Raw genomic sequence first — 22,976 nt, 5'->3', positions numbered from 1 at the left:
CATGAAAAAAAAACAAGACAAAGAAATGAAATTAACAACTATCATGTAAAAAAACAAGACAAAGAAATGAAATTAACAACTATCATGTAAAAAAAACAAGACAAAGAAATGAAATTAACAACTATCATGTAAAAAAACAAGACAAAGAAATGAAATTAACAACTATCATGTAAAAAAACAAGACAAAGAAATGAAATTAACAACTATCATGTAAAAAAACAAGACAAAGAAATGAAATTAACAACTATCATGTAAAAAGAGATGACAAAGAAATAAAATTAACAACTATCATGTAAAAACAAGACAAAGAAATTAGCAACTATCATGTAAAAAACAAGATAAATCAATGAAATTAGCAACTATCATGTAAAAAAGAAGATAAATCTACGAAATTAGCAACTATCATGTAAAAAAGAAGACAAAGAAATGGAATTAACAGCTATCATGTAAAAACAAGACAAAGAAATGTAATTAGCAAATATCATGTAAAAAACAAGATAAATAAAAAAAATCAAAAACTATCATGTAATAACATTGTGTAAAATAAATCATTGGAGAAGTGGGTGCATCAAAGAACATATGAAGATGGTTTTAAATGTACTTTCTTGCAGTGGTTGTTTAAGAAACCTAATAAATTAACCATTTCATTGACTAATTCTGTTTATATGGTTATGGATAGCAAACTACCTCTACAAATAAATGTTTTCCAGGGGAGCATCAGAAATTTCCAATTAAATTTTAAAAACATAAAACTAAGCAGAATGATTATGATACCAAAACCATTAAGATTAGCAGATATTTATTATAATAATACTCACCTGTTACTGTTAGGAATAACACCTTTCTCAATCTCATGGTTATTACGATCAAGTCTATAACATAGCCACGATCCAACTATATCATTGAATAAACTGTCTACAACATGAAATATCTCTCCAATCTGAAAACTCATTTCTTTATTCTCCTGACCTTCCTTAGAGAAATGTGTTCTGAGGAAAAAAATCACAATTTTCTAATTGACTCAAACAAAATCTTATACTAAAATTATAAAAATATGATTTTAAATCAGTGGGAACTAAAGATATGAAAATTTAAAAATTTATGGTATAAGAGTGGTGATGGTGATATTCATGTTCTAATTTTAAGGCCATTACTTGACATCATTATTATTATGCTTTAATGAGATAATAACATTTTTTTAAATCTCCAATAATACTTACCTCTACTCACTCTATCACTTGATTTCCAGAGACTTTTTTCTTTGCCTTTTTGTATGATTTTGTCTTGCTTCAATCTTTATACTCCACCTAATTTCCATTGGCAATATTTCTCTCATGACACTCTCCACCTACATCTATGCTCCTCTATTCTAGTACTGTATATAAACACTTCATTCAGATAATGTTATTACTTCTCTTGAGACTTACTCAATCTGCAGTCTCTAACACCAGCTATTAGTGGGAAGGCCATTACCAGAAATATAACTTATATGTAAGAAGATGTTAATTTCCAAAACACATATACCTCTTCTCATACTACAGCTAGAATCCCACACCGAGATGGTGGAGGGGCTGGTGAGGGCATTATTCATACAGGAAGCATCTGCAGAGATCATGGGTATGTCATGTATTGTGAGTGGAGTTTTATATGATTTATCATCACTAGTGGCCATATCCAAACCAGATAGCTGAGGCTCCACTGCTCTGGGTTGGAATTATATGCCATGATCCCTCTATACTCCACATTGATGGCTATATGGAGGGGCTGGTGAGGGCATTATTCATACAGAAAGCATCTACAGAGATTATAGTATGTAATGTATTGTGAGTGGAGTTTTATATGATTTATCATCACTAGTGGCCATATCCAAACCAGATAGCTGAGGCTCCACTGCTCTGGGTTGAAATTATATGCCATGATTCCCCTATACTCCACATTGATGGCTATATATACATATTCACACACATAAGGGCAGATCCAACCTATAGTCAAAGAGTGATGCATTTCAAGGCACTGGAATTATAGTGAAAAGGTAAACAACACCAAAATTGACAAACCTTCTCCTCATTCTGAAGAAACCCTAAAGGTAACACCTGAAACTTAGAATGATGGGATCTTGTATACCTTTACTCAACTTGAGGAAACAAAACTCATCTTGTTTGGAATTATGACATCAATCACCAACCACATAGGCAAAGTAAGTATCACTTACCCCTGGAACTATGGAAAGGACATGAAACATACTCTGCCCAACCAAGGATCACTCTGCACTCAGAATTAAGAGGAAACAATGGACCCTCTTCTATGAATAATGTACTGAACCAATATTGATAAAAAAGAAGGGCCATGCTCAACCCAATGAGACAGCTAAGTATCAAATCTGAACCTGTAGGCTCTGCTGTAGGATGGTGCCACTTTTACTGACATCTGGAGAAAACATTCAGGAAAATGGGTAAGAAGACCCACAACTTTGGCTTTCTTCTTTAAAAGTGGAAGAATTCACTCTAACACTCAGTAGGAAAAGCCTTTGTCCACCACCCCATGACTGGAAACCAGGTGTGGTAAGGACTTTCTAGCTCCACTAGTGGAATCTGGGGATAATGTCCTGAGAGTCAGCGCTCTGGAAACAATGCAATAGGTGGACCAAGTTCACTAAACTTTTAAAAGCAAACCAGCCCTTATTTATATAATCAGCAGGTATAGGCATGACCCCTTATTATAGTCCATAATAGTACAGTAATAACACATGGTTAGCCTCTAGGTCTAGGAGATCTTATGGAACACAATATTCCTTATTCTTGACTTATGATAGTCCATGAGTGACAGTCCATAATAGTACAGTAATAACACATAGTTAGCCTCAAGGAGGTCTTATGGAACACAATATGCCTACAGAGTCTGTTGGAACCAAGATAAAGTATTCTGAATTAGTAGCTGCTGGTGTGGAATTGGTTCATTAAAACCACACTTGCTTGAACAACACTCACCACAGAGTGGGATCCCATGAAAATGAGGTAAGGGACCCTAAAAAGTATCAATGAAAATACTAATTCCTCTGTATAATCTAGTGGAATTTAATTACAATAATTATAGAGGGTAGATGTAATCCTCAGAAAAAGAGACTGCCAGATCATGCAAACAATATAAGATAAAAGTACAGGAGAGGTCCAAATACAAGTCAGCACAATGTCCTTCAGCAGAAAATTCAAGCAGGTTGCTAAGGGCACAGAGACATGACAAATCTGATTAAACATAAGTCACAGAAGGTTCCTTGCCTTCAAAGAAAGCCAAGAATAAAAAAATTGTTGTTCAGCACTTCTAAAGGCATTAGTGCAGCTAACCAAACCTTCAAGGCCCACTCTGCACATGACCATGATTGAAATCTGATCATAGGTATAGGACTGACATATAGTGATCAAATGGTGATGTCTGTAGATCAGCAGCAATAAAAGATAAATCTTCTGGTGAAGGCGATACATGTCATATGAGAATAAGGTCAGAAACAGGTGTTGAGAAAGGGCTTGTGATGTATCTTTAATATACCAGTTAAGTAATTGGAATAATTACATGGGACAAAAGACACAAAGCAACTTAAGGAAGCAGGAGAGTACTTGGGAACCAATAAATATTTTGTCATGAGTAAGGTGCAGTAGTGGAAAAGGTTGCCTTATATAGGGCAATCGAGGAAGATGAAGAAACCAGGTAAAAAAATGAGTTATCATTGACACTTTTGATTGAAGTGGGTTTAACCTCCTCTCAATAAACTATTGCAATATGTCTGTCATATTTGTTGATATATGTTCATTATGGGACTAGGAAAGACTGAGGCAGTTACATAGGAATCTTAGAAGTTAAATGCTGATGCCATGAAAATGACTACATAGCTACTATGCCTACAGCTTGAGTTTCTGGATAGTCAGATGTATCATGTTAAATCATGTATGCCCAAACAGATATGACCTAGGACGAGATGGACACTCCTGAACGTACCAAAAAAAGCAGAAAGCAGGGTGTAGCTGTCAATGTAGTGTTATCAATAGGACCCAACATTGGGTTGGAACAAATCATTGTTAGTATCTTGAAGAAAAGGTTTAGAATTGTAATTCCATACCATTCCAACAGAATGCATTCATTCCCAAAGCCTAAAGATGACATACTAGAGACCAAACTGCTACTAACTAGGAGTTCCAATGAGTGGCCAATCCATCAATCATATTTGTAAAATCAGAGCCAATCCAACAAAATCTTTCAATGCAGCATCTATTCTGTTGGGAAAAGGCTTTGGTTAAGACAACTGATCTGTTATCCTAGCCATCACCTGTGAAACATGGCAAGTTAATAAGGCGATATAATAGGAGTATTTCTTAAAATGGAGACCCAACATTCAAAACCAAGGAGCCTTGGACCAAGTGTATCCTTGATGAGAAATAAAAAACAGCATCACAGAATTGTCAGAGTGAAGCCTGATGATGTTTCTTTCAATAAGCACAGATCATAAGGTTTTGCCTTTTGAAGAGCAAAAGGACTAAAATATCGTGTAGGGAAGCATAATTCTACATGCATAGACCCTGCAATTTCTGACTCTTGGTATATGTACCCTATCCATGCATGAAAAATGAAATAGAAACCCTATTTCCCAAGCACTTTCGAAAGATGAACCTTTCTTCTTCAGGGTCAAGGTATTCATGAAGAGACAGAACTCTGAATGAGGTGGCTTTAGTGGACCCATATCTTAGTAGTGTCCTGATTCAACAACTCCTCAAGATTGAAGAATGATCATGACTAAGGAAAGTGGAAATCCATTGAATCGATGTTTATGATCCTTTTGTTATGTAAAGGCCATTAAAAAATCTCTTGTGCTTTTGTCTAAAAGGCATGAAGGATTCAAGTGTCACCCACATTCCCAAAAGAGAAAGAACCATCTGTGCAGAGAAAGAAGGAGAGGTGAGTAAGAGTTGGGCTTCCTTTTCCTTATCAAGCAGCTAGATAGAAGTTGCTGAGCCCAACAGAAAAAAAGTGATAAAAAAACAACAGACAAATGACATATTAAATTGGAGTAACTATAGATGTCTTATCTCTGAGAATGAAGCCTGCTATGGTTGTTTCTGAAAGTAGAATCAGTGAGTGATGTTTTGACAATTAATGAAATGGCACCAATAGTAACCAGCTACCTATGAAATGGCAGCTGCAAAGTTGTATGAAATGGAGGTGATGAGAAAAAGTTGTAAGATTCTAGGTACCAATACACCAAGGATCTGATGTTGGGGATCAGGACCCCAATTAGGGGTAGAACTATGACTCCCTGTAGGAACTCATGAAATTTGAGATGCCAATGACAACAGATATGAATGTAGAAGCTAACAATTGAACCAATGACATGCTACAAATGGTTCTAGTTTGCCATCAATGAAGCTGGTAATCCTGAAAGTCGTCCAACAAAATTTTGTCTAAGAAGAACAAAACGTTGGATTTTAAAGTTGTAAGTTTGTAGACTTATCTTGTTCCACCAAAATACACTGATCTATTCAAGTTGACTACAAACTCTATCTTCTTCTTCTTCATGTGTCAAATCTGCAGCAGACATCGACGACCATGGCATGCCAGACTTCTCTGTTGTCAATCCTCCTTATCAACTCGATGTTGCTCATTGAGTTCTTGGTGACATAGTTATTGAGGCTGTCGATATATTTAGTTCTTTGACACCCTCTGCTTTCCCTCCCTTCTATTTTTCCACATAGCATCTGTTTCTCTATCCCATTCTTCCTACAGATGTGTCCTAGAAATTCCATTTGTTTCTTTCTTATAGTTTTCATGAGGGACCTTTTGTATCCTGCCAGTTCCATGACTTCCACATTTGTTTTTCTTTCAGTCCATAAACTCTATTTTAGAGCACCTAATTTCAAAAAGCAGATGTATTAAATTGAGAGTCAGAATATGTTTCCAACTGTAGATGGTAGGCTAAATCATGAAGTTCCAACAACTGTGTCAAATAAAGCATAAAAGTCCCTTAATGTAACTGAGAAGTAAACCTCCCAGCATGAACCACAATGTCTGTAACTAGAAAGAAAACTAAATATTTTCTTCCAAACCTTTCAGCCATCAAGTAAGGAGTAGGTTTAAAATCAACTGGGGAAAGACCCAAAATATCACACATGCAAAGAACCAACCAAATAAAACAAATCAAAGTTAGTTTATCCCAAAGTGACCTCCTTCATATTTTTAATTTCATTTGGAGACTGCTTATTACATTGATTGGAACAAATTTAGTCAGATAAGATTGTTTTTTTAAAGCAGAGCAAAGTTGGGCTATCTGCTGTATCCACTATAGGGAATGGAATCCCAGATTCCAGTACTGTAAGTCCATAAACTTACCACTGTCCAACAGGGGACTGAGAAACCAATAGACTAGAAACAGGTGCAGGAAAAGTGAATCTAAATTCTTTCAATTGTTATACAGTGCTAGATATAAGAGGTGGGAAGACCTGATTTACCTTTGTGCCAGAAATAACAATCTGGGAATTCATACTGTAAATCAATTTGCCAATGAATTTTTTAAAAATAAAATTCAACTAGGTAACATGAATAATGTTCAAAGTATCTCCACATGGTCATAGCACTGGGAAACCCATTAATGACAATTTGAAGAGAAAAAGTGATAATTTTCTGAATCAGATGTTTATACAAAGTATGAGAACAGAGGGTGGATTGATGTAGGTGGAGAGCATCATAAGAGAAATATTGGCAAGGGCAGTGAAGTAGGGCATAAAAAACTGGAGCAAGTGACAAAAAAATTAAATTAATGCTTAGACAGGCATAGGATATAACCCTGTCAGTCTAGTAATAGGTATAGTGTGAATAGAGGTATGCATTACATAATATAACTGATTACTGATGTGTTTTAATGATGTTATGATGTAATGTTGTACTTCAAGGGAATTTAAGTGTACTTATGTGTTTTAATGATGTTCAAGTGTGCAGATGTATTTCGATGATCTACAATAATATGGTTGTACTTTAAGGAGATTAAAGTGAACTGATGTGTTTTTGTGATGTAAAAGTGTCTTGATACATTTTACCTATGTATTAAATAATGTAATATAATCCTAAAATGTTTTAGAAATTGAAAAGTATTACATTTTTTTAGATATCCTAAAAATGGTAAACCATATAGAGAGAGTAAAGATCTTCTAAACATGGAATCTTTCAACTTTATTACATTCCGTAGCATAATGCTATAGTATGTTTTGAAAATCACAAATATGTTACAGTTAACCTAATCAGAAAAAAAGAACAACTGACCTGATATAAAAGGAATCACCCCTCTTGGTGGCTATTACTTCATCATACTCTAATAATAATAATAACACATATTAAATCTACATCAGACATGGAAAAAAATTCAGGTTGCATAACTTGCAGAACAGTTTGAGCTTACAAACTTTGTCTCTACAAAAGTGTAAGTTATTCTCAGTGTACAATTAATTAAAATAATACATAAGTGATTAAGACAGAGACTTTACTAAGATAATTTTATCCAGTATCATTAAAAAAGAATTATATGAGTATTAAACATATTACTTTATATAAAAAAATAAAAATATGTTTAAAGTGTTCAATGGCACTTTTAACACTGTTATAATAATACACTGGAAATAATACACTTTTTCCATACCTTCTTTTCTATGTTGAACAATTAAGTCCACATGGTCTTTTGTATTTAACAAAAACATAATTGCTTCTTCTCGTGTGATCCCTTTCATATCTTTGTTATTCATCTACAGATATTACAAAACAATTGTAATTTGAACCTTTACTATTTGGTATAAAATTCTTATTGTTTAATATCTGCAGAGTAATTTTAAAAATTGAATATCTTGCTATTTGGGATAACATAGAACATTATAGAAATTAACATATATTCTTGGATATCTTCAAAGTCACTATTATATTTATAATAAGTACTTTGCTAGTAAACAAACCTGCAAAAGGTGTTCTACTGATGTATAAATGCACACAAATTTTAATACTGCAAGCAACACTATTTAAAACAATTGTTCATGACTTTACATTCTAAACCTGAAGAAATTAAAATGAACTGAGGTAATTTGTTTTTAAAGAACAGTGTTTGTATTGTTTAGAAAATTAATTCTCATGCCAATCACTCTCTTATTAAACAGTGTTTGTATTGTTTAATACAAAATTAATTATCATGTCCATCACTCTCTTATTAAACAGTGTTTGTATTGTTTAATACAAAATTAATTCTCATGTCCATCACTCTCTTATTAAGCAGTGTTTGTATTATTTAATACAAAATTAATTCTCATGTCCATCACTCTCTTATTAAGCAGTGTTTGTATTATTTAATACAAAATTAATTCTCATGTCCATCACTCTCTTATTAAGCAGTGTTTGTATTATTTAATACAAAATTAATTCTCATGTCCATCACTCTCTTATTAAGCAGTGTTTGTATTGTTTAATACAAAATTAATTCTCATGTCCATCACTCTCTTATTAAACAGTGTTTGTATTGTTTAATACAAAATTAATTCTCATGTCCACCACTCTCTTATTAAACAGTTTGTATTGTTTAGAAAATTAATTCTCATGTCCACCACTCTCTCATTAAACAGTTTGTGTTGTTTACAAAATTAATTCTCATGTCCATCACTCTCTTATTTCTCTTAAAATATTTTTTGCTTATTTTGATGGGTGCAACATTCATTTTCTTCACCCAGAATCAGATCTACCATTAATTTAATAAGACATGTACTTTTCATAGAGTATATACTTTTTTAAATATAGAATGTTTTACTTTATTAAAACTAGTTTACAAAATAAAATTTAACTTGTTAGAACTATTTTCTCTTGAAAAGACACATCCAGTAAAAAAAGAAGTTATTACTGTCTAAGATCCATGAAAGACAGGAATTATTCATATTCTTAAAGAAAACATATTCAATTATTATTGCATTAATCATGTATGATTAACATATAATTTTCATGCTTATTTTCAAATTAATATATAGAAAGATTCTAGAATAGGAAAAAACTATATCAGACCAGACGTAAGATCCTAATTTTAAAAAAAATTTTAACCATATGTGCTATAAGATAACATAATGTTTAGGAATAATAAGGGACCTGTTCGTCATCTCAGCTGTTCCATCCTCTAAACCAAACTAAAACTATTTTTAAAAATCTTAAAGCAGCTTTTATCATTCATATATTCATCAAGTTTCTTTTTAAACTCATTTAAATTTACTGCTTCTACAATGTCAAATCACCAATCTGTTCCAAAAAAACAATGATCCTGTTAGAAAGATAAAACTGTCTTAACTGAAGATGACTCCCATCCTGATAAAATTTATATTTGTATTCCCTAGTCCTTGCTATGTACAAAAAAATGTGATACATCAATTTTATCAATTCCCTTTACAATCTTAAACACCTCCCTCAGATACCTACAAATCCTTCTTTTTTTTTCTTCAAGAGAAAAAAGTTTGAGATATTCCAACTTCTCCTCATGAGACAACCCCACCCATCTTAGGTATCATTCTAGTAACCCTTTCTCTAAATCCTATTCAACAATTCAGTGTCTTTCCAAAGGTAAAGAGCTAAAGACAGAACACAATACACCACATTTGGCTTAATCAATGACCTATACAATGACATTATAACCTCTTTATACTTGTATTTAATATTTCTATAGATACAATCTAAAATCCTATTTGTTCCATCACTAGCAATAACACATTGCTTGAATGGCTTCAAAGGATGATCAACCATTACACCAAGAATCTTTTCTTTTGTAATACTGTTAAGGTTATTTCTATTCAAATTATGATAACCCACATGCTTTATCTTGCATTCATTATTATTAAATCCTATCTACCATTTATTTGCTCAACCTACTAAATGATCTAAATCCTTATGTAAATCAGCAGCATCCTCTTCACAGCTAGCAACACCCAGAAATTCAGACTATTTTTTTCTATTAAGTGTGAACAAGCAAAAATAAAAATGCAAAAATGTTTGTGAGGATTTTGATGAATTAAATGACATAATTATAATGCTTAGCACTCTATTCAAACATGTTTGATGGTATGAAGCTACTTTAATCTGGTTTTACCATGTAAAATGGCAATAAATATTTACAGTGGTAATGTGGTTGTAGAATAACCTATCTTTTACATGTTTATTGATTTTATTTCTATAAGCTGTTAACTCATAGCTACAATATTAAATAACAAATTAATCTACTGTAATAAAGAAATTCTAACATATATTAACATATCAAAATTACAGAGATTTGCTTAAAAGAACTAGCCATTTGATTTCTTTTACGTTTAGCTTTGTTTACAAACAGAAATTGCGATTTGATTCAGCAGTTCATGTGATTGAGAAATATTCAAACTTGATTTCTTGACCACTGAGTTTAAAGAATGAGGCTTCTTGAGTCATTAGCTATTTCCTTAAAGTTTTTTGGTTTTTTTTAATATTCTGACTACAACACTCTTTTTAGGTATAAACTAGATACTCTGTATGAGTGAAATGGATAATTTTTACCTTGAGAACTTTATCTCCTGGTTGCAGACCTTGTAACGAAGCTTGACTGTCTGGTTGGACTGCTGTCACAAAAATCCCTGCCTCATTTCCTCCTATTAACCTGATTCCAACACTGCCATCCTTTTGGAAGGATATGAGCCGAGGATCAGGCCTAAGAGGTTAAGGAATGTAATAATGTTACTCTTGATGTATAAAAAATATCCATTCATTGCACATCTAAAAAACTAGTACTACAAAATATTAACAGATTGCAAGATTCAAAGATAAATTTCTACTACATTGCAGTCTATCATTTTAGAAGAATGGAAGCATCAAAGGCCAACTAACGTACAAGTTGCTAATTAATCTATACTAAAGACAGAAGACTTTTGAAATGTTGTCCTCTACACTTATGTCTCCATAACAGGCAGTTGCTGTCCATTCTACAAAGTTTCATCATGAGTACTCTACCTAAACAACCTATCAAATAATTAATCTATACTTACAAAACACTGTTACCTCTTCTTGAAGAATATTCTTCAGCATGGTGTTTTTTCCTGATATTTCCTGGTATTTCTATGAATATATTGTAATATTCATTTATTTACACATAAGTGTATGTAATTATAGCTCTTAGACTAGTAATGTGATATTTTCGCTTCTAATGTGACTTAATATGATTTAAAACATGGAAAACTGAAGAAACTAGTGTGCTTTTAACCTCTATTATCAAATGTGTGTAAAACATCATTCTAAGGGTTTGTTTAAGAAATCAAACTTAAGATATATGAACTAATAAAATCACATTTTGATCATTTCTTCTAAACTGTTAATAAAAAGATTTTACCTTCCATTCGAGGAGGAGGTGGTCTTGGGGGAGGATTTTCTACATCTGAGGTGTACAAACTTCCAGAATGGCCACTGAAAAGTGGAGAGTTACTAAAATACTAGGCCTGGCATGGCCTAGCGCGTTAAGGCGTGCGCTTCGTAATCTGAGGGTCGCGGGTTCGCGCCCGAGTCGCGCCAAACATGCTGGCCCTCCCAGCCGTGGGGGCGTTATAATGTGACAATCAATCCCACTATTCGTTGGTAAAAGAGTAGCCCAAGAGTTGGCGGTGGGTGGTGATGACTAGCTGCCTTCCCTCTAGTCTTACACTACTAAATTAGGGACGGCTAGCACAGATAGCCCTCGAGTAGCTTTGTGCGAAATTCCAAAACAAACAAACAAACAAACTAAAATACATGCAAGTTCAACTCATTTAAGCTTTCATCACAGTTTACTTTATGTTTTTATAATATTGTATTTTCCTGCATTTTCAATTAAAAAGGAATCTTTCTAAAATGAAACTGCCGGGTGTGTCCATTATTAGTATGTTTTGCACATATTTCTAAAATTGATGATATTAATACGTTAAGCATGAAGAAATAAATCATTATTAGTATGTTTTGCACATATTTCTAAAAGTGATGATATTAATACGTTAAGCATGAAGAAATAAATCATTATTAGTATGTTTTGCACATATTTCTAAAAGTGATGATATTAATACATTAAGCATGAAGAAATAAATCATTATTAGTATGTTTTGCACATATTTCTAAAAGTGATGATATTAATACGTTAAGCATGAAGAAATAAAACATCAGTTTGTTTTACACGCAGGTATTTCTAAAACTAGTGGTATTAATACGTTAAATATGAAGAAATAAAACATTACTTCCATATTTTACATGTATGTCTAAAAGTAATGATATTAAAACGTTAAATATGAAGTAGTAAAATATTAATAGTATAATTTATACGTATTTTTAAAAGGAATGATATTAATACGTTAACACTCCTACGAAAAAAATATTAAAAAATCACTTTAGTGGCCTCATATATTTTTCCAATAGAAACACAATGATTTAGCAACATTCATTACAAACAACTTTAGAATGGCTCTGACAAACATTTTTTTTTTACAATTTGAGCAAACAATTTTCGACTGTCTATCTTTTGATCTGCCGCACAAATGGCATCGTCCTCTTTTTGCCCTCTTTGCAGGCGTTCACATGAGGTTGTTTTGCCATTACCTTTGCAGCAAATATCTTTGATTTCAAGCACCAATTGCCGTATAAATTCTCTTCTGGCTCTTGATTTATGTTGACGAAGAAATTCTGGATGTTTTGTCGAGTATAGAACGAAAGCATTGTACGCAGCAAGATCTAGAATGTTATAGAATAAATATGCAGACTGACCAGTGCTTTGATCGCCTCTTTGTTGTATAATATCTCACCAGTTGATCGAGAATGTCGACACCTGCCTTCGTTGCATTGTAAAGATTGACGATTTCGGGCTTTCCATTCTCTTCTACTTCACCAGACTGATGCTGAGAACTCAGTAGTAGCACATATTTTCCTGGTTTGTCTGAGTGCCTGAGAAGAGTGATGTTGTCATGGTAGAAAAACTTTGGTGATAACTCTCTAGATTTTGCATTTATTTCAGGAGGCAGGAAGGTTCTTGATTTCCGTATGGTTCCAACAAGTCCTGTTCTTTTTGTTCGTAGGTACTTGGCAAGTGTCATTGTTGTGAAGAAATTATCTGTCGTTATTGTCCTTCCTTTTCCAAGAGATGGCTGACTCAGTTCTCTGACTATTCTTTCTCCTTGATTTGTTTCTGTCGTATTTCCAACCTTTCCAGTATAAATTTGAGCGTTGAGGAAGTAACTTGTCTTTGCATCTGTTAGGCACCAAATCTTTATTCTGTATTTGCCTGGCTTTGTCGGAATGTATGTTCTGAAGCCAACTCTTCCTTTGAAGTTACATAGTTGTTCATTCACTGTCAGGTATTCGCTTGGGTTGTAACTGTTTTTGCAATTTTCAATGAAAAAATTCCAGACTCCAGAGATGGCGGCATCTTTGATTTCTCTATTTCTTTGAGAGTGAATGTCAAATCTGATTTTTGAGCAGATTTTTTTGAATTTGTCTTGTGTAATCAGTTTTCGCAAAAATGGCAAACCGAATTCGGTTGAAAACATTTCGTCTATCGATGCATTTTTGGATTTGCTTATTCCAAGGAAAAGATTAGCTGCAATCCATTTCCAGAGGTCTTCTTCAAAAATTGGTTCTTTCATGACGGTGTTTGTTGAGTGAATGATCTCTTCCATCATATTATCAGAAATGAAAATTTTGAATGTTTCGAATGGTGTGGAGACTCTTGGAGCAGCTTGCCTTGTAATTCCTGGGTTCCCATTGAATATATTGAGAGCTGCGGTTCTCCTGTTGATCCTTGAAGGTGTTGTTGAATAACTAAAATTCTTATCTTTGGACAAAAGTTCGTTCACTGGCATCGTAGTAAGATCTTCTTGATTACTTTCTTCACTTTCAGAGGGGTACGGCGCGATTTGTTCATCATTTTTGGCTTCAGAAGGATCATCATCACAACTTTCAAAGTAGTCTTCGACATTATCATGTTCACTTTTATCGTCGGATGGTTTTGTCAGTAAATGTACAGCTTCATCAAGAGATATCATTTTTGACACGGTTTGAAGATTTCAGCTCCTATATATATAGGATTTGTGGATTCTTCTAGAATATTCTAGAAGCTTCAAGAATATTCTAGATTATTCTAAATACTTCTGTAAAGTTTCTAGAATGTTCTAGAACAGGCGTGGGCAAACTAGGCAATAATCAGGACCGTCTAAAATTATTGTTGGAGTAGAGTTATTATCCTAAATATCCATCTTTTGAAAAGAAGTTGTAAACTTAATATATTTTTACTATAATTTGCTTTTTTCGGTTGCCCAGGCCTGTTCTAGAATTATTCAGGAAATAAATAAAGTCATTTTTATGTTTTTTGATCTGGGGTCTAACAGGCCCCAAAATACCCTTAGTGGATGTTTAAAAAATTTTTTTAAATATTATTTCGCAAATGTCTGAAAAGTCAAAATATTATTGCTCCTTAAAATATAAAGGGATAGGGTCAGTTAATGGCAATTTCATTTAAATACAAAATTATTAGCCTAATATTAATAACCTTTCAAGTTGCTCTGGGGCCTATTAGGCCCCAATTTTCGTAGGAGTGTTAAGTATGAAGACAAACAAATTATGAGTATGTTTTATACATATCACTAAAAGTAATGATAAGCAGGAAGAAATTAACATTATTAGTATGTTTTATACATATTTCTAAAAGTAGTGATATTAATACATTAAATATTAAGAAATAAAACATTATTAGGACGTTTTACACGTATTTCTAAAAGTAATGATATTAATACGTTAAGTATGATGAAATAAAACATTATTAGTCTGTTTTATACATATTTTAACGGTAATGATATCACTACGTTAAGTATGAAGAAATTAAAAATTAGTATGTTTTACATGTATTTCTAAAACTTGTGATATTGATAGGTTAAATGCGAAGAAATAAAATATTAGTATGATTTTCACGTATTTCCATAAGTAATAATATTAATACGTGAAATATGAAGAAATAAAACATTAATAGTTTGTTTTGTACACATTTTTAAAAGCAATGATATTAATAAGCAAAATATGAAGAAATAAAACATTAGTATGTTTCACAAGTATTTCCAAAACTAGTGATATTGTGATATTAATACATTAAATAGGAAGAAATAAAACATTATTAGTATATTGTATAGGTATTTCTAAAAGTAATGATATTAATACGTTAAATATGAAGAAATAAAACATACTAATAATATTTATTTTATTATTATTATGCCACTCGATTCCATGAAGGAACATAGGGCCGCAATCGCTTGCGGATTCATTAATAGGCTGGTTTTTTAAGTGAGCAGATTGTTAGCCTACTGCACAACCCCCAACCAGGAGGAGAAACCTGAGCCGTTCCTAATTTTGCAGTGTAAGACTAGAGGGAAAGCAGCTACTCATCACCACCCACCCCCAACTCTTGGGCTACTCTTGTACCAACGAATAGTGGGATTGATCGTCACTTTATAACGCCCCCACGGCTGAAAGGGCGAGCATGTTTAGCGCGACTGGGATACAAACTCGGATTACGAGTCGCACGCCTAACGCGTTCCGCCATGCCGGGCACTACTAATAATATTTAACGTATCAATATTAAGAAATAATATATTACTGATATAATTAATGGTGTCAATACATTAAATATTGAGAAATAATACATTACTGATATGTTTTATAGTATTTCTGAACTAATGATAGTAATATGTTAAACATCATTAATAGGTAACCTTCTTATTTGGGTAATGATAAGCATATTAGGGATACTTTGGTCTCTGCCCCCTCTTTATGGTTAATACTAATAAAATTAATCCCTAAGAGTGATTAAAGAAAAGACCTAACATCGCGTGACACAGATATAATAGCACAGTTTAACATATGACAAGGTAACGTATAAAAATAATGAACACCAATGAAGTAAAATAGAAAAGTGCATTACCTGGTTAAGGTATTTTTATAGTTGGAGCGTAAAGGAAATGTTCTAAAATCACCTGAAAATATTACACACACATATATAATATACGTGTATAACAGTTAACAGATATTTGTATATTATCTTTTGCTTGGTAAAAAGTTCTTATGCTCTGAACATGAAGGGAATAATAGTATATTTGTAACTACTGTTCTATTTCAAATATAATATTTTAAACATTTAGTGCTTTTATAAAAAGATTTTCATAAATAAGGATAAAAAGGCCTAAACAGAATGTGTTTAATTAATTTTTTTATTAATAGTAAATACAGAAGTACGTTAGTTGAAAAGGTTTGGCAAGATGAAAGGCATAAGGCCTAGATAGAATATTTAATCAAATTTTATATCAGTAGCAAATACATAAATACTTTACGATAAACAATGATGTATGGACAGCTAAAAGGCGTAAAGCCTGGACAGAATATTTAATCAAATTTTATATCAATAATAAATATAAAAATACTTTAGAATAAGATAAGATTTTTGGCAAGATGAAAGAAAGTATACAATAATTATTATGATAATTTCTATTCAAAGAAACAGAAACATGATAAGATTTGGACAATAACATTTTATTAAGAGATTTTGTATAGCTGTAACAAAAACTAAGAACACTATACATTATAATTTTATGCAACGAGAAATGATTGTCAGGAAACTTGTATATTACACCTATAAAATTTAAGCAAAAAGTGTACGAACCACTTATACTTAAGGGCAAACAATAATGAAGTGTGAACACTTTATGCTTTAAAGAAACGACTTTAAATGATTTTGCATTTAAATTGTTTGTAATTAAGCACAAAGCTACACTTTGGGCTGTCTGTGCTCTGCCAACTAAAGATATCGAAACCCGGTTTCTAGCTTTGTAAATCCGCAGGCATGCCGCTGTGCCACTAGGGAGGGGGGATATATTTAATAAAGTCGCTATTTGTAAGTAGGCATGATGCGAAACAAGATATTAAAGTACATATCAACGCATTCTTTCTATCAGATTAATGATAAAGTTACCTTCTTCTCTCGTTTAATTTCAATAATTCTTTTCAAAGAAAATGATGGACTAACTGCTCGTTATACATGTTTGATTTTATATCAGAGAAAGATTAGACGTATATCTCAATTCCATTTTGAACAAAATTTTATTATAATAATATGAAATAATCATGGCATGCATGAAAACTAAAATAAGCATAAAATACTGAAATATCTACTGCTAACAAGTATAACAGAGAATCCTCAATAGTCTCGGCTCTTGAAATTCTTTTATACAGGATTAGAGTGAATTAATCTATAAGTTTTTGGTTTTCTCTTTATTATCTATATTTTTGTTCGGTAGCAATACAAAGGGTGGGGCGCACAAATATGTAATTCGATTTTATTACTCTAAAAGACGAAAATTCGTTAAGCAGAATTAAAATAAAACGTCCCCCGCTGGTACAACGATAAGTCTACAGATTTACAACGCTAAAATTAGGGGTTCGATTCCCCTTGGGGGCCTCAGCAGAAAGCCCGATGTGGCTTTGCTATAAGAAAACACACATACACATTAAAATAAACTAATATGTGAGACCTCTGTCATGATAAAATACATCAGTTGAAAAAGTTTGACTTTCATGGTCCAAAACTGTAATTAGATCTTTTCAAATCCATCGAGAAATGAAGAAGTTACGAGTTAAAAGTATGTACTTAAAAATCAAAAACAAATTAAGAGCCGTTTTATAAGTAGTTCAGCCGCTACTAAAATCTCTATATAATATTTCCATTATACAGATTTAATACATAGTATGTGTCAGAATAGTTACTGCGACGTTATGTGATTATTAACACTAGCCAATAAAATTATGCTCCCCAATAAAATTACAAATTATGGCACAGTATACGTCTGCAGATTTATACCATTAGCAACCAAGTTTCGATACTCATGGGGGGCACTGCTTTGTAACAAACAACAAGTAATAACATTGAAGTGTTAGGGACATCACTGAGACTAACCTGGTGTTGGGGGTTGTACATACAAGTTTTGGTTACTCCATTGTGGTTTCGTACTTCTGACATTGACGAAATTAACGTCAGAAGAATCTAAAGGTACAGAATAATAAAAATTATATACAATAAGTTTACAATTAACAATTATAGCTTATTATCAAATTAATTATTAGATATTATAATTATTTCAGGGAGATAGAATCTAAAAAACGTGTATGTTTTCATACAAGCACATAATGAGTGTGCTCTGAAAACAAAACATTTATTACGAGGATTATCTGTTTGGTATAACAACATATAAAAAAACTCACTTCATTTGACATTACATTTACTTTCGTCTAACAACAATGAAAACAACAAAGTATAACTTTGTTACTGAACAGAAGACACACCTACCATCTCGTGTAGAATATTTAACAATACACGAAGTTTTACTTAAAAAAAGACAAACCTACCACTATGTGTAGGATATTAAGATGAGTAAGCAAAAAACATGCATTGAAGTCCAACTTTAAGATAGAGATATTTCATATTTCTTCTTAACTGAACATGGACATAGGAAAGTTAATTATTCTTCATCAAATAAATTATGTTAACTAAATAATATCTGAGACATGTTGTAAACTAGAATTAAATCTTTGCCAATTATCATAAGAATCTGAAACAAAAGAATATAGAAATTAACTAAATAATATCTGAGACATGTTGTAAACTAGAATTAAATCTTTGCCAATTATCATAAGAATCTGAAACAAAAGAATATAGAAATTTTGTTTTGAAACATTTCTCAAATATTTTTGATAATGTAAACTATTAAAAATGGAAACGTTCACCCCAAGGGTTATTATTATTATTATAGAAAGCCTCCAAACAATTAAATCAACATATCATTTGGATGAGTAGCACTTGCATAATTGAAATAATGCTACAGACAAATTATGTAATGCATACAAAACTAAGAATATAAGTTAAGACATTTTGTCCAAACCTTCTTGCTAAAAGTTTAAAACAACTCTTACAATGTATTATAAAATGCTTTTTTGTTTCTGTACAAATTTGTATTTTGTGCTCATTATTAAAGCTACTAAGGCTATCTGCTTCTGTCTTTAATTTTGAATTATTGACTAGAAGAAATGTAATCAACATTTTCCCAAAACACATCATCCTTTCTAAGAAATTGACTCTTACAATGCACCAACATTTCACACTGTGTGTAATATTTGATGGTAACAAATGGATTTGAAGCTGGATTGTAAGTTCTAACAATCAGAGCACCAACTCATGCTCCTTTCTTTGAAATACCTTCTGTTCATTTACAGGAATGTAAATAAATGATGCCAGATTTTAGGGTGTAATATATTACTTTTGTTCTCCAGTGAATGATGCCAGATTTTAGAGTGTAATATATTACCTTTGTTCTCCAGTGAATGATGCCAGATTTTAGGGTGTAATATATTACCTTTGTTCTTCAGTGAATGATGCCAGATTTTAGGGTGTAATATATTACCTTTGTTCTTCAGTGAATGATGCCAGATTTTAGAGTGTAATATATTACCTTTGTTCTCCAGTGAATGATGCCAGATTTTAGGGTGTAATATATTACCTTTGTTCTCCAGTGAATGATGCCAGATTTTAGGGTGTAATATATTACCTTTGTTCTTCAGTGAATGATGCCAGATTTTAGGGTGTAATATATTACCTTTGTTCTTCAGTGAATGATGCCAGATTTTAGAGTGTAATATATTACCTTTGTTCTCCAGTGAATGATGCCAGATTTTAGAGTGTAATATATTACCTTTGTTCACCAGTGAATGATGCCAGATTTTAAGGTGTAATATATTACCTTTGTTCTCCAGTTCTTGGAAACTGCTGATTTTTGTTTCATTCTTTTTACTTTCCCTCTTTAAGACCAGATGTAATTTCTCCTTGGCAGAATCAATCAGTTTTTTTGCTTCTTTAATACTGAGTTGTTCAGTGCTGTTGTTGTTAATCTGAAAAATAATTTCAATTTTAAAGTGTCTATTCACTAAATAATAAGAAGATATAAGTTATTTATTTCTCTCACATTTATTTCCCTACCTTAATCAAAACATCCCCTTCTTGAAGGAAGCCATCTTTTCCTGCTGGAAGTCTCTTGGTGAGCTCTTTAATGTAAATTTTGCAGCCCAGAACAATTCCAAAGTCTGTAACACAAAATGAAAGTTACTTAAAATAAATGATGTCCACTAACTGATTAAAAACTAAAAAACTACAGACACTAAAAATGTTTGAAATTACAAAGTTATGTTTTAGATGATGATAATTCTATCTGTTCAGTAATATAACAATTTATGGATGTAACAATTAATATACAAGTTTTCAGATTAACATAATTCTGCATATTGACTTATATTAAAAATATGGATATCTTGATTAAAATTTACAATAGTTTTTTAAAACATTTCTAAATTGTATTCTTAGAAACATAGTAAAGTAAATAAATATAGATTTTTACATATATGTACGCACTTTGAAAACTATATGGTTGATCATCAGTTTTTGTTTGTTTTTGAACTTTGCACAATGCTTCATGAGGGCTATCTGTGCTAGCTGTCCCTAATTTAGCAGTGTAACACAAGAGGGAAGGCAGCTACTTATCCACCACCAACTCTTGGGCTACTCTTTTACCAATGAATTGTGGGATTGATCATCACTTTATAATGCCCCCACAGCTGAAAGGGCGAGAATGTTTGGTGGGACAGGGATTTGAACCTGCAACCCTCAGATTATGAGTCGAGTGCTTTAACCACCTGGCCATGCCAGGCCCATCAGTTTTTATTAATAGATAAAATAAATACTATTTTTATCCTTTAATACATATGAATGAAATGTGGGATTATATACAAAACTGGCATGTATCTGGTAAAACAACAATAAACTTATAACTAAAATATTATACCATCATATGATTCAAATTAATGACTTAACTTATACTAATAGCAACGTTATATCATAACCTTAATTGTGGTATAATCTGCAGTGATTAACAAGACAGTTAAATGGTTAAGATTAACATACAGATCATACTGTCAAGAAAGTGTGATGGCATTGACTGTTGGGTCTCAGTGTCCATTCTGTTAATGAAGGTTGATGTTACAACCTGCATGAATAGGGTTCTACTGTCCAGGCTGTTAGCAAATGCTGATGTTACAACCTGAGTGATTAAACTGTTTTATTCAGTAGGATCTCATTATCCAGGCTGTAAATGAATACTGATGCGACCACCTGAGTGATTAGATTCTCTGATTTAATAGGGTTACGGAGTTCATACTGTTAATGGATGATGATTTTACCATCTGAGTGATTAGACTGTTTTATTTAGTAGGATATCATTATCCAGGCTGTAAATGGATACTGATGCGACCACCTGAGTGATTAGATTCTCTGATTTAATAGAGTTACGGAGTTCATATTGTTAATGGATACTGATTTTACCATCTGAGTGATTAAACTGTTTTATTTAGTAGGATCTCATTATCCACGCTGTAAACGGATACTGATGTGACCACCTGAGTGATTAGATTCTCTGATTTAATAGGGTTACGGAGTTCATACTGTTAATGGATGATGATGTTACAACCTGAGTGATTAAACTCTTTTATTTAGTAGGATCTCATTATCCAGGCTGTGAACGGATACTGATGCGACCACCTGAGTGATTAGATTCTGTGATTTAATAGAGTTACGGAGTTCATATTGTTAATGGATACTGATTTTACCATCTGAGTGATTAAACTGTTTTATTTAGTAGGATCTGAGTGATTAGACTTTCTGAATGAGTAGAGATTTCTCTGTACAGGCTGTTAAGAAATAAATAATGATGTCATCATCTGAGTGATTAGACTGTCTGATAGAGGAGATTTTACTCTACAGGCTGTTAAGAAATAATGGTACCATGATCTGGGCTTTTAATCATTCTTAACACATATAATTCCACTACCTGTTCTTTTCTTGTTTTAAACATTCTTAACACATACAATTAACTACCTGTTATTTTAATCATTCTTAACACATACAATTAACTACCTGTTATTTTAATCATTCTTAACACATACAATTCCACTACCTGTCCTTTTAATCATTCTTAACACATACAATTCCACTACCTGTCCTTTTAATCATTCTTAACACATACAATTCCACTACCTGTCCTTTTAATCATTCTTAACACATACAATTCCACTACCTGTCCTTTTAATCATTCTTAACACATACAGTTCTATTACCTGTTATTTTAATCATTCTTAACACATACAGTTCTATTACCTGTTATTTTAATCATTCTTAACACATACAATTCCACTACCTGTCCTTTTAATCATTCTTAACACATACAGTTCCACTACCTGTCCTTTTAATCATTCTTAACACATACAGTTCTATTACCTGTCCTTTTAATCATTCTTAACACATACAGTTCCACTATCTGTCCTTTTAATCATTCTTAACACATACAATTCCACTACCTGTCCTTTTAATCATTCTTAACACATACAATTCCACTACCTGTCCTTTTAATCATTCTTAACACATACAATTCCACTACCTTCTTTTTTCTTGTTTTTTATTAAGGTAATCTTCACTGTTTGTGCATCTTCTTTGGTACTGGGAACAACAACTCTCCGCATTATTTCCTAGAAAGATAAACTTTGCATCAGCTACAAACCTGATTTTCATAAGAAACATGATGATCATAATTCTTTCAACATCTTAGTTTATTTTTCTAAGCTTAAACGTAATTGGTAACAATGGAAGTTTGTTTTCCTATAATGATGTAGGTTATTAACTAATTGTTACATAATACATTTGACTAACAATACAGTTTATATTAGGGCAGTTATAACATAATTCAAGTAACCAATCTTACAGTATAGGTCACTTGTCATTATACAAGAGTCGACCCTGGTAACCACAGTATTTACACATC

At 32.3% G+C, this 22,976-nt stretch overlaps 1 protein-coding gene across 3 annotated transcripts in view; it reads right to left on the bottom strand.

The window, feature by feature from the left end:
* Positions 1–22,976, bottom strand: part of LOC143224681 (tight junction protein ZO-3-like) — an 89,788-nt gene that overhangs the window by 38,739 nt on the left and 28,073 nt on the right. For 2 of the 3 annotated variants that reach the window (XM_076452840.1, XM_076452842.1), the window contains exons 5-15: positions 22,596–22,683; positions 20,090–20,193; positions 19,854–20,001; positions 18,017–18,103; positions 15,992–16,043; positions 11,399–11,472; positions 11,058–11,127; positions 10,573–10,723; positions 7,673–7,775; positions 7,300–7,348; positions 819–989 (exon numbers count right to left, since the gene is read on the bottom strand). In XM_076452840.1, coding sequence (XP_076308955.1) covers positions 819–989; positions 7,300–7,348; positions 7,673–7,775; positions 10,573–10,723; positions 11,058–11,127; positions 11,399–11,472; positions 15,992–16,043; positions 18,017–18,103; positions 19,854–20,001; positions 20,090–20,193; positions 22,596–22,683 — 1,097 coding nt within the window. The remainder of the gene's footprint in view (positions 1–818; positions 990–7,299; positions 7,349–7,672; positions 7,776–10,572; positions 10,724–11,057; positions 11,128–11,398; positions 11,473–15,991; positions 16,044–18,016; positions 18,104–19,853; positions 20,002–20,089; positions 20,194–22,595; positions 22,684–22,976) is intronic. The other variant, XM_076452841.1, reaches the window with a different exon arrangement.

The sequence above is a fragment of the Tachypleus tridentatus genome, chromosome 9 (assembly GCF_004210375.1).
Source record: "Tachypleus tridentatus isolate NWPU-2018 chromosome 9, ASM421037v1, whole genome shotgun sequence".
NCBI classification, from domain to species: Eukaryota; Metazoa; Arthropoda; class Merostomata; order Xiphosura; family Limulidae; genus Tachypleus; species Tachypleus tridentatus.
Note: the sequence above shows the minus strand (reverse complement) of the source record. Positions and strands in the feature narration are given on the sequence as shown.